Source organism: Pelodiscus sinensis, chromosome 5 (genome assembly GCF_049634645.1).
Source record: "Pelodiscus sinensis isolate JC-2024 chromosome 5, ASM4963464v1, whole genome shotgun sequence".
Taxonomy (NCBI): domain Eukaryota; kingdom Metazoa; phylum Chordata; order Testudines; family Trionychidae; genus Pelodiscus; species Pelodiscus sinensis.
In genome coordinates this window covers 77,072,847-77,090,172 of record NC_134715.1, presented here as the reverse complement: position 1 = coordinate 77,090,172, position 17,326 = coordinate 77,072,847, and the positions used below count along the sequence as shown (strand labels likewise).

The following is a 17,326-nucleotide window of genomic DNA, read 5'->3' as shown; positions in this document are numbered from 1 at the left end:
GGACTGCTTGTACATTCAGATTATCTTTCAAGCTTCTGTCACAGAAATGTCAAATCTGGTCTTAACTAAAACACAAATTGTAGAATGTTTGCTTTATGGTCTTTTACAAAGTACAAAGAAGTACAAAATAGTTTGATCCTACACTATAGAAATCAGTGGGAGTTATTCCACTGTCTTTAATGGGAGCTAGATTGGCCTGTATAGTGGACAAGTGAAATCCTGGCCCCATTGGAGTCAATAGCAAAATTTACAGTTATTTCTGTGGAGCCATGATTTCACCCATTGAGCACATAAATAACTACCATCACCCAGATTAACTCTGAGCTACAATATTAGAGAGAGTGAATTCTCTAAACACAACAAATATGCTGAAGGAGCAAATCAGCTCATGTAATTTTTTATTCATCTGAAGGTTATATCATTTTATATTCACTAACTGGCGGGTCACACAAGAGTTTAAGAAAACATTTATTTATTTATTATTATTATTATTATTATTATTATTATTATAAAAAAATTTCCTTGTGCCCAAAGATACAATACAAATGAAGTTAAGGTGATTATGAAGCACTCTTTAGCTGATAGAATTATGATAGAAGAGGTAACTCAGCTAATCACAAATTTGACTACAATTCAGTTGCCTATTGCAGTCTCATTGGTTCAAATGTTGTAAGTACTATTTTTGGACAACTCTCCCTTTAAAAATGTCACACTTAATTGCTCTAATATCAGAGATGTGAACTATTGCCTCCTCGTGACAAATAGATATGATGTATGGGTTTATTGTTCTAATGTCCAGGTGCCACAAGTTTCAAATTTCTCTAGAGAAATCCATTAGCTTCTTTTTTTAAGTCCGCGCAGTTGAATTCCTTTTGTTGTGGACTTTAATCCTAATGCCCCCATAGCAGACTTTGAAAACCACTTACTGTAACCTCTTTGGATTGCCTAAACAAGCATGCCTTTATAAACTTATAGTGAACTTAAATGCATTGTACATTCACAGAAGAAATTACAAAATAAAGTAATATTTCATATTTAGGCAGGTCCACCGATAGAGGGGAGAGGAGTAGGGGGCAGTTGCCCCAGAACCTGGCTAATCAAAATGGCCCAGTGTTCCCAACCACTGCTGCTGCTATTGTGGTGGTGGCAGTACCCAGAGCCCCAGGCTTTTTACATTGGTGAGCACTAGTGAGGGGAAGCTAGTCATTCCCCTTCCGCACCAGATCCTGCTCCTTCCGGGGGCATGGAACCACCCACACATACACACTTTGTCCAGGGGGTTGGTAATTCTGTTAGCCCACCTGCATTTAGTTCTATTGATGTAGTCTGAAGCCCGCTACAAAAATCAAGATCGATTTAAGTGTAAGTATTGAGAGTTACTTCTGGGATAGTGCCTGAAGTAGGCTGCTGAGACATCACTTGCACTAAGCATGAGAGCAGGTGAGATAAGTGATAGCATACTTGGTTACACAGAGCTTCCCAACGCTCCTGTACACAGCACCCTAGCTGCTGTTAAACCAAAATAATAGTGCAGTGACCACTTTGGACCTTTGGAGTCACTGTTTCATAGTAGGAGTCCGTATAGATACACAGCTTTAGTTATTAAGTACAGTAATACTGAGTTGTCAACAATGTCTAGTAAAAACTGGAATATATCGCAACCTGTTGGTCTGCTTGAAGGCTAAACAGGTCCTCTGTAGCACTTGTGAACCTTGTCAAGTCATTAGACTGAGGCAAATAAAGCTTTTAAAAAAGAAAGTTTAGAGTAGACTCTTTAGTGTCCCAGTGGGTGCAGTCCTGGCAGACTACTTCAGCCAGAAGATATTTTAGTCTGCATAGTGTGTGTTCAGTTTTAACTTTCTACCATATATGGAATGATTTGTTTATTTGTTATGTGTTTTTGTATTTGATATTAATTCTTTACCAAATGCTAAAAAGGCAACTTCCCAAATTTAACAGCTAAAGGCAACAAAACATTTTTTGCAAAAATCAAAGAAATAAACAAGTTGTAGGAAGGGAGTTTCAAAGGTACAAACAAGGAGTTACACACACAACTCTCATTGGTTTTCAAACTCCTTCATAATGTATACAGAGAAAAATATCTTCATCTGTGCCTCCCCGATGTTATCTGCCCCACTTCTGGGGCTAATGATTGGTGTAAATCAAGGGCACGTCTAGACTACATGCCTCTGTCACCAGAGGCATGTAGATTAGGCTACCAGACATAGGAAAATTAAGCGGCGATTTAAATAATTGCCGCTTCATTTAAATTTACATGGCTGCCGCGCTGAGCCGACAAACAGCTGATCAGCTGTTTGTCGGCTCTGCGCGATAGTCTGGACGCGCGAGTGCCGACATCAAAGGTATTTGTCGACCACCCAGGTATGCCTCAGTCTCTCTAACTACTCTGATTCCCAAAACCCCAGTTTCTTACAGGGCCTGGTAACATTCAATCACTAACCTCCAGTCATGTGCTCCTCATTACCTGTCTATGATGGATTTATTACCAGTTCACAAAACCCAAGAAGTGAGCATAAATCAATTGATCCTAAACCAAATGCCTGCTCACAGGACCTAAAAGAAACATGCATTTCTCTAGAACTGTTCTGCCCTCACCCCTTTAAACCCACTTTCATGTAGATATTACACTTACTCAATTGTTTTACCTGTCTTATCTATCTACTACATCTAGATTATTTATATGTGGTCCATCTCTATGATATTTAGGAGGATAAATATTTACTGGCATTCAGTAGATAGTACTCTTCCCAGTGCAAGGACATTATTTTATGTTATGCCCATAAAGTCAAGTGCACACTTGTGGCACCATAGTAATAATAGGGTTGCAGTAAATTTGGAAAATTAGAAACAATATAGGATTGAAATTATATAGGCAAAACAAAAGATCTTTTTAAAATTTGTATGTAAAATTGCATATAATACTATTTAAAATTTATTTTTCTTGCCATACTGGACTATGAAGAATTTTAGTAGTGTTCAGGATTCACTAAAATTTGCCATGAGAGAATTCTTCTGAGATGGTAGTAATTCCATTGTTACTTTACCTAGATTGAAGACAAATATATATTTTTTTAAATCGTAAATCAGCTGCTCAGTAACTTCTTAAAATGCTTACCAACCTGCTTAACATATAGTGTAGGGTTGTTCCAAGTGTTCAGCATTGATAACAATCCTGTTGACTTCAATTGGAACTGATTTAGGACACCAGGGAATGCCTTAGGAAACCCCACCCATCATTATAAAAATGGAATCTGTGACTATAGGATATGAGAAACTGTAAGTTGGTTTTCTCTCCTTACAGTCTGTCAATACAGCTGCAAGAGAGAGATCCTAGATATGTTGACCCAGAACAATGTTTCGTACGGGTAACATTCTCTTCTGATTATGCCAAACCTGTATAAAGCCGAGACAATCTATTCGCAGAGTAGATTGTCTTTTAAAAGTGTTGTGAAGGCTTCCTTTAGGATGCAAATTGAGAGGTCAGATGTAGAGGGATTGTGAACACTTTTCACAAAGCAAGCAGGCACTAGGGTATTTTGTCTTTTATTATTTTCCTACATGAGTTAATTTAAGAGCATAGTGATTATCTAGTTTTACCCACATAGTTGTTGCTGTAGCATGTAGCTCACTGGATGAGGTACACCACATGTTGTAATAGGCACGTATAGGACCAATGGATGTTGAAAGGTGTGTTGTGGAGCTGATCATTGTGGCAGTGGAGCTATGTCTGCGGGTTTGGGGATCTGTTGTTCTGCTCTGCTGATGCTCTAAATCTGGTGTATCCTGTTCTGTGAAGAGCTGGCTTCTAATCATGAAAAAAATTGAGAGATTGTTTGAAGGCCTGAAAATGGGGGTTATGGAAAGATTTCTTTCAAGGTGGGTTGAAATCTTTCCCTAAAGAAAACAAAGGCTGAACTACTGTGCATTTTCAGAGAGAATAAATGTACTTATCACATATTTCATAGCAATATGCAAATGCTGATATTGTCTTTTGGCACTGATGGATAATGTTAATTTGCAAAAAAAAATCCTTGGTGTCCACCTGTCAGCCGATGGTCAGGGCAGTGTGTGTGTGTGTGTGTGTGTGTGTGTGTGTGTCTGTGTGTTATACACCCGAGTCTTCAACTGCTAGGACACAAGGTCCTGTCGCAGTGGGCGGCCTTAGGAGAGGCCAATGGGCGCCCTGAGAGGTTTTACGTCCGTGTCTTTAGCCACTAGGACCGAGGTCCGTTCGCAGCGGGCAGCCAACAGGCTGACAGACGCCCTAAAGTTTACAGGGAGAGCTTATTACACCCGTGTCTTTAGCTGCTAGAACCAGGGTTCCTCCACAGCGGGCAGCCTATGGAAGGCTGACCGGCGCCCCACGGATCTGTCCCCTGGAGGTGACGTGATCCAAATGCCCAGCTCTGCCTGCATCTGCTCCCTATGACCGGCTGAAGTTCTTTTAAATTGTGCTTGGTTCTGTTACAGCAACTGAAGGAGTCAGGTTAAAGCTTAAACAGTTACAGGTTTATTAAAGAGACTTCTAAAGCATATGGTTACAATGGCTATTGCTCTATTTCTTAACTGCTAGCAAATAAATATAGGTGCCAGCCAAGGCAGTTCTCGCAGCCTCGAGGTTAACAATTGGCGTATCTCTGTTTACAGCCATCCAGGGTCACTGTGAGCTAGCATATCCAGGCCTCCTGTCAAGGCTTCAAAGACTATGCTGATTTTACTGCTCTGTGTGTGACCTGTATGCTCCAGGCAAGCAAGATGGATGTTTCAGGTGGGGGTTCCTGTCTGGCTGCACCACCCATAAATATTTTAGTTAGGAATTTTACAGGGATAATATGCTTGGTAAATGCATCTAGTGTTAAAATGATTTAACAAGTCAGCTGTTGGCAACAAATGAAGCACATAAAAAGCAGCCAGGGAAAGATAGAACACAATTCTGGAAGTCTGCAAAACATAGGTGCATTAATTTTATTAATGTAAGTCAGCATATGATGTACCTTCTAGCAATTTATTCAATTTGTCATGGAGACAATAACAGAAATGCTTGGTCCCGGTAAATTCTCTGACTTGGTCAGAAAGTCACATTTGGTTAAATGAAGGAAATTATATTGATTCTTTGACAGCCCTTTTCTACAGAACTTTATTAATAATAATTATTGTTTGTATTTTGGTAGAACCTAGTGACAATTGAGAACAAGGCCTCATTTCACTAGGCTCTTTACAAATTGAGTAATAGATGGTCCATTACTCTACCCCAAAGAGCTCAAGATTTTAAATAGACAAGGTAAATCAAAGGGAAGGGAAAGTGATACAAGTAGAGTGAACAAACTGATGGCTGGCAAATGTTATGTTAGAGCTACTATTTTGGTGAGAGAAGGTTAGTAGGGCTTTCTTTTTCTTTTTCATTCTTTGGATGGATGATTGCTGAAGGGCAGGTTAGCTAGTCAGGCAAAGGAAAGAAGGGAAGAGGAGAGCACTCAGGTCAGGTAAAGTTAGGCTGAGAATAAGACACGGGTGAGGCAGGAAGTGGCAGGAATAAATTGTCATTTTCCAGAGCAAAAACTGGTGAAAATAGTCTGAAGTCATCAATAGCCAACAGTTCCTTTGACAGAACTTGCTGCCACTGCTTCTGTATCTGCTCCCGCCAGAATCATTATTTCTGTGACCCTGGGGGGTTGGCTTCTTCCCAGAATTTTTCTTCCCAGAGCATCAATATCCCCATTTCTCCCTCAACATAGCTGTTAAGTAGCATGGGGATTACAGTGCATATGGCGGAATCAATGAATTTAGTCCATGTTACTATTTGTGAGTTATCTACAAAGAGATGACTTCTTCTCATTCCAAAGCGTCTTCACAGATACATGGAGCAGTGTATCATCACCATTCATTTCTGTTGATAGCTTGTTCCTCTATTAAGATCCACCTGTTCATGTCTTTGTGTACAATATCCTACCATTAGTCGGTCATTTGCTTCTAGATCTGTCTGACCTTTGTTGCATTTTCATTATTTTTGGGCATATCATCCATTTATCTTCTTCAGTGTCCCAGCTACTGTAATCCTTTTGATTGCAGCTAATGCTGTACCATAATTTGACATTCTGCTTTCCTTCTAACTTATTGATTTGTCTTCAAATCATTTCACAGTCTACTGACCATCTTTCAAAGAATTCTCATCTCTACCACCTCCAGCCTTCTGATGTCTGTACTTTTAGTAGAATGATTTACGTTTTCACTTTGGTACCAAACAAATGGCACATCAACTCCTGTGTGGAACCTGTAGCTAAAGCACATCTCCTTTTAACTTTATCTTTGATGAACATGTTGGCACTGATCAAACTTCCTAGATACTCATAAGATTTACATATTCTACAACTTTACTGCTGCTCCATTTCAATATTTTTCCAATACAAACACTTTTTCATCTTGGCATTTATTGTAAATCTAAGTCAACTACATCAGAGTTCCAATGAATGAATTCTAACATGTCTGCCAGATATACAATGTCATCTGCATAAGTTAAAGAGCATAACTCTAGAATATTCAATGTCACTCTCTTCAACTTGTCTACAATTCTTAATATCCAGTATAAGAACATGATGAAAAGTGATGAGAATTCCATATCCCTTTTCTTACATCAAACTTTGACTTGAATCAGTTGCTTAATTTTCCACCAATTCTTTGCAAAGACTTAGTTTTTTATAAATACATTTGTTCAGAATTCTTCCACAAATGTGAGCATTCCATAAGCAGAATCATTTGTGCTTAAAATGTTTACGGCTGTCGGGTAGAGCAGAGGATTGAGGGGTGATGCAATATGAAATAAGTTTTGAGATGCAGGTGAGGTGGAGTAATGTAGGGTATAGAAGATGAGACTGAGCTGTTTGAAGATTGTGTAATTTGCAAGTCATACATATGTAACCATTCCCCCACTCCTCACTCAGACAAAATTCCTGTTGATTTCCATAGCAGTTTTTTTTCCTGAGCAAGTATTGCAAGATTAGCTCCAAGATGAATAAAACAAAAATATCTAAAAATCTAACATGACACAAAACCGTAGAATATAGGATATCTGTACTGTATTTCAATTCAACATTAGACAATAATCTAGTTCAGTATTGCTTATGTATATATGCAGTGTGTTCCTATAAACATGTCTATGTTTATACAGGTGTATGTCATATATAAATATACACACACTCTATATTGCACAGCATACATTTTCCTATAGATGATGGGATATGTAAGAGAGAATGTCAACCACAACATTAGATATTGGGTGAAACAGAGACCTGTTATATAACTCCATTGACTCCAAGATTTTGGGGGATGGAATTCTTTCCCAGATGCCTTTCTGGTGCCTCATGAACCTATGCTCAGAAAGTTTAACTGATGAATCTATTTGGGGTTAGGAAGGGATTTTCCACTGGGTAAGAAGGCACAGATGCTGGGGTTTCACATTCCTCTGCAGCATGGGACATGGGTCACTTGCTGGTTTGAATGAGTGCAAATGGTGGATTCTTTCTAGCCTGAAATATTTCAATCTAGATTTGAGGATTTAAGTAGCTCAACCAGTGATTATGGGCCTATTACAGAAGTGGGTGGGTGAGATTCTGTGTCCTGTTATGTGCAGGAGGTTGGACTTGATCATCATTATGGTCCTTCTAGCCATAAAGTCTATGAGTGTAAGTTATGTAGGGAATGACGTTGGGATAGTGTTTCTTGAAATATTTGTTCAGAATGACATAGTGTAATGATTTGCTGCGTTGACTTTGACTTGGAGAAGTAGTGGTCCAGCCTGCCTCATTCTTGAGTGGTGTCAACAGCAGTCAGTCTATATCTCTATTTCCCTTTTTCCTGCTCTGAAATGAAATTAAAGTGCTTCTAGAAAATTACAATAAAGCTGGTATTACATTTGATTATGATGTAACAACACAACTGTAATAGGTTCACTCTCCTCTTGTGAGCACCCATATGCATATACTTGCACTCTTTCTCTCTGCTTCTTCCTGCTCCAGAATACAGCAGTGTCCCAACGCCCCTGCCTCTGGGATGCCTCAATATCCAGGCCTCTCCCCCCTTGCCATCCCAGCGGCTAATGGGAAATTTGGGGGCACCCAGGCTTGCCCACTACTCTGGGTCTCAGATAGCCTCTGTCTTCTGTGTCCATTCATTCCAAGTTCCACTGCTACTCTAATTCCCTGGGGCTTTTCTCTGTGGCCCTTTGCCATCTTCACCCTTACCTCAGGGCTCTGTCCAAGATGGAGTCCCAGCTCCCAACTCAGAGCTCCTTCTTCTTCTCTCCGGCTGCTGGCTGCACCATCTAGTCCAGGGTTTTCCGGCTCAGCCCATCCATGCTCCTACAGCTCCAGCAAGGAACTGCCTGTCTCTGTCCCAGTGCTTTATACGATCTTGCTGGGTCCTCATTGGCTACTTCTCACACACCGCTCCAGAGAGCTTGGAGGACTTGTCTGCTGCTCTTTTCTGGCGTAGGCTATGACACAGCCTACAGCAGGGGGCCTTGGGGCTTAGTCTATCCCATCACAACAACCAAATCAAATACCAGACTATATTGACATTTGCTAGTCAACTGAGCATCCTTTTAACATCTTTCAATAATTTCATATTAAAGAGAAATAGATATGAATACAATATGGTAATTAAGGTACAATGAAATAATAAAGGTTTACTGTATTCCTCTTTGAATTCTACTCTAAGCAGTTTCAGTGCAATCTGTCATCTCATGTTAGCAGGGGGGAAGTACAAGAATGGAAAATATTTTTGCAAATTATCTCTGATATTTATGTCAGTAATTTCAGGAAATGTACAGGTATGATGGCCATTTCCCTCTGTTTCATATGCATAATATTAATGAATAATTCCAAGCAATACATTGTGTAAGGCTATTGCACTGATAGCATGACTTTAATCACTTGACCTTTTGCCTTATGCCTCAGAACTGGAAGTGACTTTAGATAAGCTTAAGCCAGTGGAGAACAACTCAGATATTTGATAGCATCACCAACATTCAACACACATGCCACAAGATCCAATGCCAATACACTCAGATATTTTCCCTGGAATGTCTAAGCCAGTTTACAAATACCTGGAGCATTAACCCTTTGACCTAGGCTAAAGAGGCCCACGTGGTTCAACTCACAACTGCTGTATATAATAATCTCACATAGGTATATAGCATTTATGTCTGTCACAGAGCTGTTGTGAAAATTGTAGGGCAGTATTTTCCAGTGGGGTTTAAGGTATGCAACTGCCATTGAGTTTAGGTCCTTTGAACTTTAGATGTTTGAAAATTTCAGCCAGAATGAATAAAATAAAGAATGTTAGTAGTAGCAAAGAGTAGAGACAAAGCTGATTCTAAATAGAAGCACTTAAACCAAATATTTTCGGAACTATTTTTGCAAATATGATGGAGAGAGGTGATTGCCCATAATGAAAGGCCCAATCCCCTGACATGCTAACTGCTGCCAATAACCATGACACAGTGCCAGTGGGCACAGAATCTCCATAGTTTTCAGCTCTCAGTCAGTAGGACAGAAAGAAGAGGGGAATAAATGGAGAAGAAGAGGATTATCTGAGATTATTTTCCCCTAATTCCACAATTGTGTGTTCTAATGTATTCACAAAGATCTTAGATCTGACCTGAACTTTCATCAGTCATGATAGGGAAAGAGCACCTTGCATTAATCTCCACCCTTTTCTGCCAGGATATTTCTGGGCTCCAGAGGGAAGACCATCACTCTTCCATTAAGTATAGTTGCCAGAATAAGGACAGGGAAATAGCCACCCTCCTCTTCCCTACCATGGAAAGAATGAGCAATTTTTGTCACTTGTGTTGAAAATATTCTTTGTAAATCCAAAGTACAGTGCAAAAGCACTGAGTGATGTAATAAAACATAAGCCTGGCTTGTGAAAAATACAGTAAAATGGCTTCACTGTGCTAATTATTGTCAAATATTATGCAGCATTCAATCCTTCATCTTGGTGAGGTATTTGTTGTGAATTATTATCAGTCATGGACAGGACAAGGGCAGGACTAAACAAAAAGTCATGGAAGCTCAAGTCCTGCAGTGCAAGGCTAAAGTTGCAGAGATCACATGAAATCACAGACTTCATGAGTTCAACTCATAGCCTTAGCTATACAGAAGCAGTCTTCTGGAACCATAGTGCATATATTGTCACAATGCATTAATTATTGAATACTTACAAAATTAGATATCAAGAGCTGCTAAAATTTAAAGTGTATTCTGCTAATATATGGGTTTTGTAAAATAGAGCAATTCCTAACTGCATGTGTTTTTTAATGTATACTTGGCATCTCACACCATATAATGTGTTGCATGTGCTTGCTTCCTTTGTCCTGGCTTGTGTCTATGTCGTTTTGTGCTTCCAGATAGCGGTGGGTGTGCTCGCAAACGTGCTGCAATGTCTGTCATGTTAACAGCTGTGAAGAGAGTTCAAAGTTCTCCAAACCTATTGGCTCCAGGTATAACTAATCAGTGGGACACTGCCTCTGAATGGCTTTGTGTAACATTGTATGTTTCTGTAGAATTATCCTGTGAGAAGCAGAAGGAGAGTAACCAAAATGGTTATTCTACTGGCAAGGTGTATGTTTTATGTTGTGGAAACTGCTGAACATATTTTGTTTCTGAAGATGTAATCATACTTTTTCTCTGGCTATATAGAGTAGACATTGAAGAATAGATAAAACTTCATGGGAAATTTTGAACACCTGTTTTAATTTAAAAATTGTGCCTCTATTTTAAGTATTTTGGGTATTTTCCCATTCTTTGCACCTGCCTCCACTTACTCCCCTATTTTGTTCAAAAGAAAACATAGATGAAAACTGAGATTTGTTTCTTAAGAACTGTTAAATTATAATTCTCTGCTCCCAGTTTTTGATACTATTGTTTTCTCTATCACAAGCCAAAAATTATAATTTCAGTTGCAGGGAAAAAATAGCGCCAAATGAACTTTTACAAAACAAAAAATCCTATTTTCAAGATAATGTTTCTAGAAATAAAAAATAAGCATGAAATCACAGAAAATATTCCATAGAGAGGCAAAACTGTTTCTTAATTGTTGGAAGGTATTGAGAGCAAGTTTAAGGAAGTAAAACTTAATGCGTGGCTATTAGCCATTAAATGATAGAGTAACTTACATGCCAGGTGTAAATAGAGCAGAAACCTAACTGCATGTGTTTTAGACTATTTGTACAGTTCCAGTGCACAAACAGGTTATGGTATTTTTAACTTTATTTATAGATGGTCTACATTGTGGACTAGCTTAAAACAATGTGAGCATGTGGCACCAATATGGCATTCAGTGGTCATGTCAGATAAGTGTAATACACAAAAGAGGCAGAAGAGTGAGTGAACGAGAGATAAAATGATGGTCTGGCTGAGGTATTATTTACTTCAGTGTTCCACTGCATCATTTTGGTCATTCAACTAGAAGAAATTGTCAAAAACCTTGAGGATAGAACTGTAAACATTCTTTACAGAATGAGTGCCAATTTCTCACAACACTTAGGAGTTTATCATAAGATATACTGATGTTTCAACATGTTTTCAAAGGAAGTAGCTTCCATGTTTTGTCACCAAATTGATATTACTTCAGCAAATACATAGCATCTCATCCTGAATGCATGTTAGCACATTGGATTGAAGAGTCTCCATCTGCACAGGTCTGATTAAAGGGCTGTCAGAAAGTGTAAACTCAGTATTGAGAGATAAATACTAGGTTGGTCATGAAATTTCACTCTTGGCTGAAACTTGCTATGCTAACTGTCAGCCTGCCAGCATTTCTGGAGAGTATAAAATGCACAGGAAACAAAGAGCAGTTGTTTTAGACTATTTGTACAGTTCCAGTGCACAAACAGGTTATGGTATTTTTAACTTTATTTATAGATGGTCTACATTGTGGACTAGCTTAAAAATAAATATGAAATCGGAAAAGTTTATTTTTGTAAATGTCATATGGATTCTTCAGATGTGAGAATCTACTCCATAAAAACAGGAATCTAATTGAAATGAGTGGGACTACTTGCATAATAACATGGTAGTCAATGTGAGTAAGGGTAGTAGAACTGTGCTTTTAGGGGGTTATTTTGTGTGTGTACATTATTGACTTTAGAAAATACATATTATTCCAAACCACCTCTTGCAAAGCCAGCATGGTTTATCATGTAAAAATGCAAACTGAGACTTTTAAAATGTTTTATTTATTATACTTAATAGTTCATAAAGGTAGTGATGGTCCATAGTGCCAGTACTTATTTAGATAATTTTATTTAGTGGATTATTAACCTACTGGATTGGATTGTCACTCATGAATCGTCTTTACACATTTTTTCAAAAGGAAAAAGAATTCCATAAATGTGCGTAACACTTTTCAAATTAGTACACCTTTAGTCCATCTAATAATGATACACCCAAACAGATCCCATGCAAATATACTGAAGATATTTATGTCTTTATCTTTGAGTCTGCCAAATATTCTAAAGGAGTCTTGTCATATCCTACGTTTTGGCACCATTCAAAAATCTCACATCACCCATGTATGGCCTCCTTGTTTTTGAATGAAGCCTCTCCATGATCTCTTAAAGCACTGTAATTTCTTCTAGTATCTAGATTTAAGAAGACAATATAGAGAAATATGGAAAACCAAGCAACAGTATTGTTTATTGTATTCCCTGTTTGATATAACAGTGTTTTTTAAACAATCACAATGTAATAATTGTCACTGTACAATATAACCCTTGATAAAATGTAATTTAATTGAGCGATAAACATTGGTTACTTACAGGGCAATATTCAGAAGTGCATATATAGGTAACAGAGGGCAAGTTGTGAATATGTCATTTCAATAAAATAGTACATATTTTATAGCATTTTTCAAACTGTACATCAGAGAAAATTTATAAGAAACTAAGTTTTTTCTGCAAAATGGAAAACTGCCTCTTTTGAGACTATAACAATTGCCATTGAGCTTCCTTAAATTAGATTAATTTCTACAGGCACAATTACATCAGCTTCTTTTAAATAGTCTATGAAATTATCTTTAATTCAATACAAAGAAAACACAGTGGTGATTCGTTTAGAAAATATCCTCGCATACCAGAGCATAGGCAATTAAAGTTGTGGAAAAAAGAACGATGATGATGATATATAGATTAAAATCAATTTGTCTATTAAGAGACTAATTTGGCTGTGGAGGTTCATGGAGTGTGTGACCTTATGGCTAAATTGTCTTAAGTAGCAGCAGCAACTGCTGCAGACTTTAAAAAGCACCACCTCAATTATCTTGAGTTTCTATTAGATTCTCTCAGATACCTTTATTTAATTAGCCCAGTACTCAGATTGATTAAAGATTGTTAGGAACAGTGATTTTTATTATTAAGAAAAAAAGCTTAACTTGGAAAGAAGGTATTTATCAAATTCTGACCATGTTACACCTATTTACCCTAGTGACTTAACTGAGTCAGTGTGTGTTTAAATGGGTACAAAATTTGGCACTACACACATCAATCAAAATATCACCCACCTGACTACAATTTAATCTAAATTGCTGTCTTTAAAAAAAATTCTTATCAAAGTATATTGTGAACCTAGTCCTCCAGTCCTTGCACATCTTAAAATCATCCCAAAGTCAGTGTGTGGTCTGAGTGTGCAGGGGATGCAGAGCCAGGCCCAGCGTCACATGCAGCGTGCTGTTCCATCACCAAAAACACTGACACAGTTACCTGTAGTATTTTAATTTCCAGCACACACTGATATGGTTATTTCTTTTTTAGGACCTGATTCTCAGTCTCCAGATTCAGGTAAATAAAATATTATTTTATTTATGTATAAATGTACTAGTATTGTCCATGTATGAATTATAGCCGTCTTCCATTTATAGCATCATACATCCAAATGGATCCCAGTGCACTGTATGAACCCTACTGATTTTTGCAAACTATCTCAGTGTGAAACCTGTACCTAAAACCTCAGTCTGAAGTGATGTGTAGGCTTCCAGGGCAATTTTGTCCAACGATTAGTCGATATCGTATCTGCCATACAATCTGTTTTGCTCCTGTCTCTATGGGACACATAATACCGAATGCTCACCGTAAGTGCAGCCACCTCTAGCCTGAAATGCAGAAATGGTTTAAGAATGCATCACAACACTGCACATCTTATCAAACTGAAATTTTATGGTGAACAAATACAGGGAGGAATTTAGCCAGAATACTGCATCTAGTGCCTATTCTTAGGGTATGTCTACACTTGCACCATAGTTCTAACTAGGGACGCAAATGTAGGCATTCGAAACAGTAAATGAAGTGGAGATTTAAATATCCTTTAAATATCCTGCGCTTCATTAGCATGATCTCGCCGGCACATTACTCTGATCAACAGCTCTTTCGAAAGTGAAAGTGCACGCTCATTTTTTGAGGAGTAACATTAGTTTGAACCAAGGGGTTTGGTTCGAACTAATATATCCCTGCGCGCACTTTCACTTTCGAAACAGCTGTTGATCGTAGTAACACGCCAGCAAGATCAAACTAATGAAGCGCGGGATATTTAAATCCCCGCTTCATTGACTGTTTCGAATGCCTACATTTGCATCCCTAGTTAGAACTAGTTAGAACTAGGGTGCAAGTGTACACATATCCTTAGAGAAAGTGCCAATGAATCTTTAATAATTACCAGTGATTAAAATCTCAAATCTAGGTCTCATCCAAAAAACAGCATTTCCTGCAGCACAGCTGTGTAATATAGGAGTGTTGGCTAAAAGCTGACTCAGATAGAAGGATACAATATACTGATTCACCTTCAGGCATTTCAATGAGACTGAAGATTTCTGAGTACAGCAAATACATATCCCAATCATTTCCCTAAGAACCCTGTTTGCTTCTGTATCCCTTTCCTCCATCCATTGTGTAATCTTCCAGTCTATAAGATATTCAGGTAAGGAATGCATTTCTATGTGGACAATGACTAGATTACAAAGAACAGAAATCTGACAATAGAGGCCTCTTGAAACTAAAAGGTATAAGTATAATAGGATCCAATGACTACAAGTTGGGAGACAAATTCAGACTAGAAATAAAGAAGGCTGTTGGAATAATTGACCACAATTATGGTGGATACTCCATCACTGGAACACTTGAAATATAGATGATTTTTTTTCTGAGAAATTATAGTTTGACCAAAGCTATTGGACTTGAAGCAAGAATGTCTGGAAGTCCTATGGCCTGATGTATGCAGTAGGTCAGACTAGAAAGTCACAAAGGTCCCTTCTGACCTTAAAATCTATGTGTTTATGAATCCACAAATATTGTGGGAGCTATCAAAATATAAGCAAAGTAATAATGATGCATCTGATCTAGCTGACAAAATCACAGCTTGAGAGGTTATAGCTTCAGGGTTATCCATTTAATTCTCATTTAGCTGTACATATTGTTGACAGTAGTAATTCTAGAAAGCTGTAATTTCAACCATTTGTTAAATAGATTTATTATACTAACATAAATACTTAGGGATTGTTTACCAAAATTTTGTTTTGATTTTTTTCCCTCACAAAAGCTTGGGCATCTTATAATGATGGAAGCAGAGAGACATTGAATGGAGACACAAGTAGTTCATCTCTTGCAGCTAAAGGCTTTAGAAGTGTCCGACCAAACCTACAAGAAAAAAAGTCACCAACTCAGGTAAACCTTCACACACAAAGTTGCATCCTTGATATTAAATATAAGTGTTAGCTTAGAGGTGCATTACATGCTGGTGTGATGTTGTATGGTGCATTATCCAGATGTTTTGCTGGTAGCATCTGTATCTGTTATATGTTGTAATATCTGATTTGTGGTACACATAAACATACACTATACAGAATACAAGTCTACTGGTTCAGTAACACAGCCAACTATTTTCTAAGAGCAAGGCTATATACAAATAACAATAGGCCAGCTTAAATCAAAAGCCTTAAGTATTTGGACTCCAAAGGATATAGATTAGTATTTTACACTGCAAAGCAATATATTCTTTATGAAATAAAGAATTGGTTATAAAGTTGAATTACATTAATTTAAGAATAACCAGAACTACTGTTTTTCTCCGACATTGCTAAACTATATAACAATTATAGAAAATGCCATGAAATAATATGGCTTAATTTAGAAACATATTTGTAAGAATATTCACATTACTACTTTAATCCAAAACCTTTAAAAGTGTGAGAGTTTGAAAGTAATACATATGTTACTCATAAATAGTAGCTTTTCAGCTAAAATTATATGTTGAGTATATTATATGAACTATTTAAATCTCTGTAAAAAAATATAATTTTCAAACTAATGTCAGTGCATAGAGTATATTTGATACAGTGGACTCAGTTTTGATCACAATTTTCACTTTTTCCAATAACAAATGGAATCTGTGGTTTTTCTAGACATCAAAATACAATGCTATTATCAGGGACAATGCAGTACCTGATCCAAAGTCTTTCCATTGTATTGCATAGAATTTGGATCAGGCCCTGGTTCTTTTGTTTAAAGTTACAGGTCTAACTCAAGTTACTTTTCCTGCTAACATTTACTTTCTCTCTGTTTCTCCTTCAATGTTGTTTTGCTGTGTGTGGATGCTTTTGGCAAATAAGGCACCCCTGCCACCCACTAGAAAAGAAAGTTTTTGTAGATCAGGAATAACCAATCCCAAGAACAATGAAATTAATTTCCAGTCAATAACAACCAAGCCAACTAAAAAACTCCCCTCAGATAGTGTCCATTATACTAATAAGGAGGCTATCCAGAGGACAATGTATTCTAAAAAATCTAACACAAGTGTGTCCTATGCACAAACAATCACTAAACCACCTGCCATGGTCTCCAGCGCGGGCACAAAAGTAGTAGCTGGCATTAGTGCTACTCTTCATCAAGGCCACAGAGAATCATCTCAAAAACGCAGAGTGTCTACCCTGAAATTAACTCGGACACAAGACCCACTACATAATATTCCTAGTAATTCACAGCAACAGCCCAAGCCTAATGAAGTGCCAGTATTTCCACAAAGGCCTGTCTCACCTACCTGTAACCCTGTGCCTGAGATACACACAGCATCTCTTTCCATTCAGATAGCTCCCCTCCTTGACAATAAAGCAGAGCCTGAAATCCAAGAACATCCACCTGGCCTTTCTCCAGACACTCCAAAGATGCCTCCAAAAGATGTGGGACAAAACTCTACAGCTCCTCCTTCTGCACAGTCCACAGAATGCAATGTGGTATATTAAACTTTTCCATCTTCTTTTTTAG

General features: G+C 37.8%; 1 protein-coding gene across 6 annotated transcripts in view; it reads left to right on the top strand.

The window, feature by feature from the left end:
* SORBS2 (sorbin and SH3 domain containing 2) overlaps positions 1–17,326 on the top strand; it is a 261,132-nt gene that overhangs the window by 128,706 nt on the left and 115,100 nt on the right. For 3 of the 6 annotated variants that reach the window (XM_075930308.1, XM_075930310.1, XM_075930309.1), the window contains exons 4-8: positions 4,669–4,789; positions 10,427–10,519; positions 13,829–13,855; positions 15,606–15,730; positions 16,675–17,295. In XM_075930308.1, the coding sequence (XP_075786423.1) occupies positions 4,759–4,789; positions 10,427–10,519; positions 13,829–13,855; positions 15,606–15,730; positions 16,675–17,295 (897 nt within the window). In that variant the 5' untranslated portion in view covers positions 4,669–4,758. The remainder of the gene's footprint in view (positions 1–4,668; positions 4,790–10,426; positions 10,520–13,828; positions 13,856–15,605; positions 15,731–16,674; positions 17,296–17,326) is intronic. The other 3 variants (XM_075930312.1, XM_075930311.1, XM_075930315.1) reach the window with 1 other exon arrangement.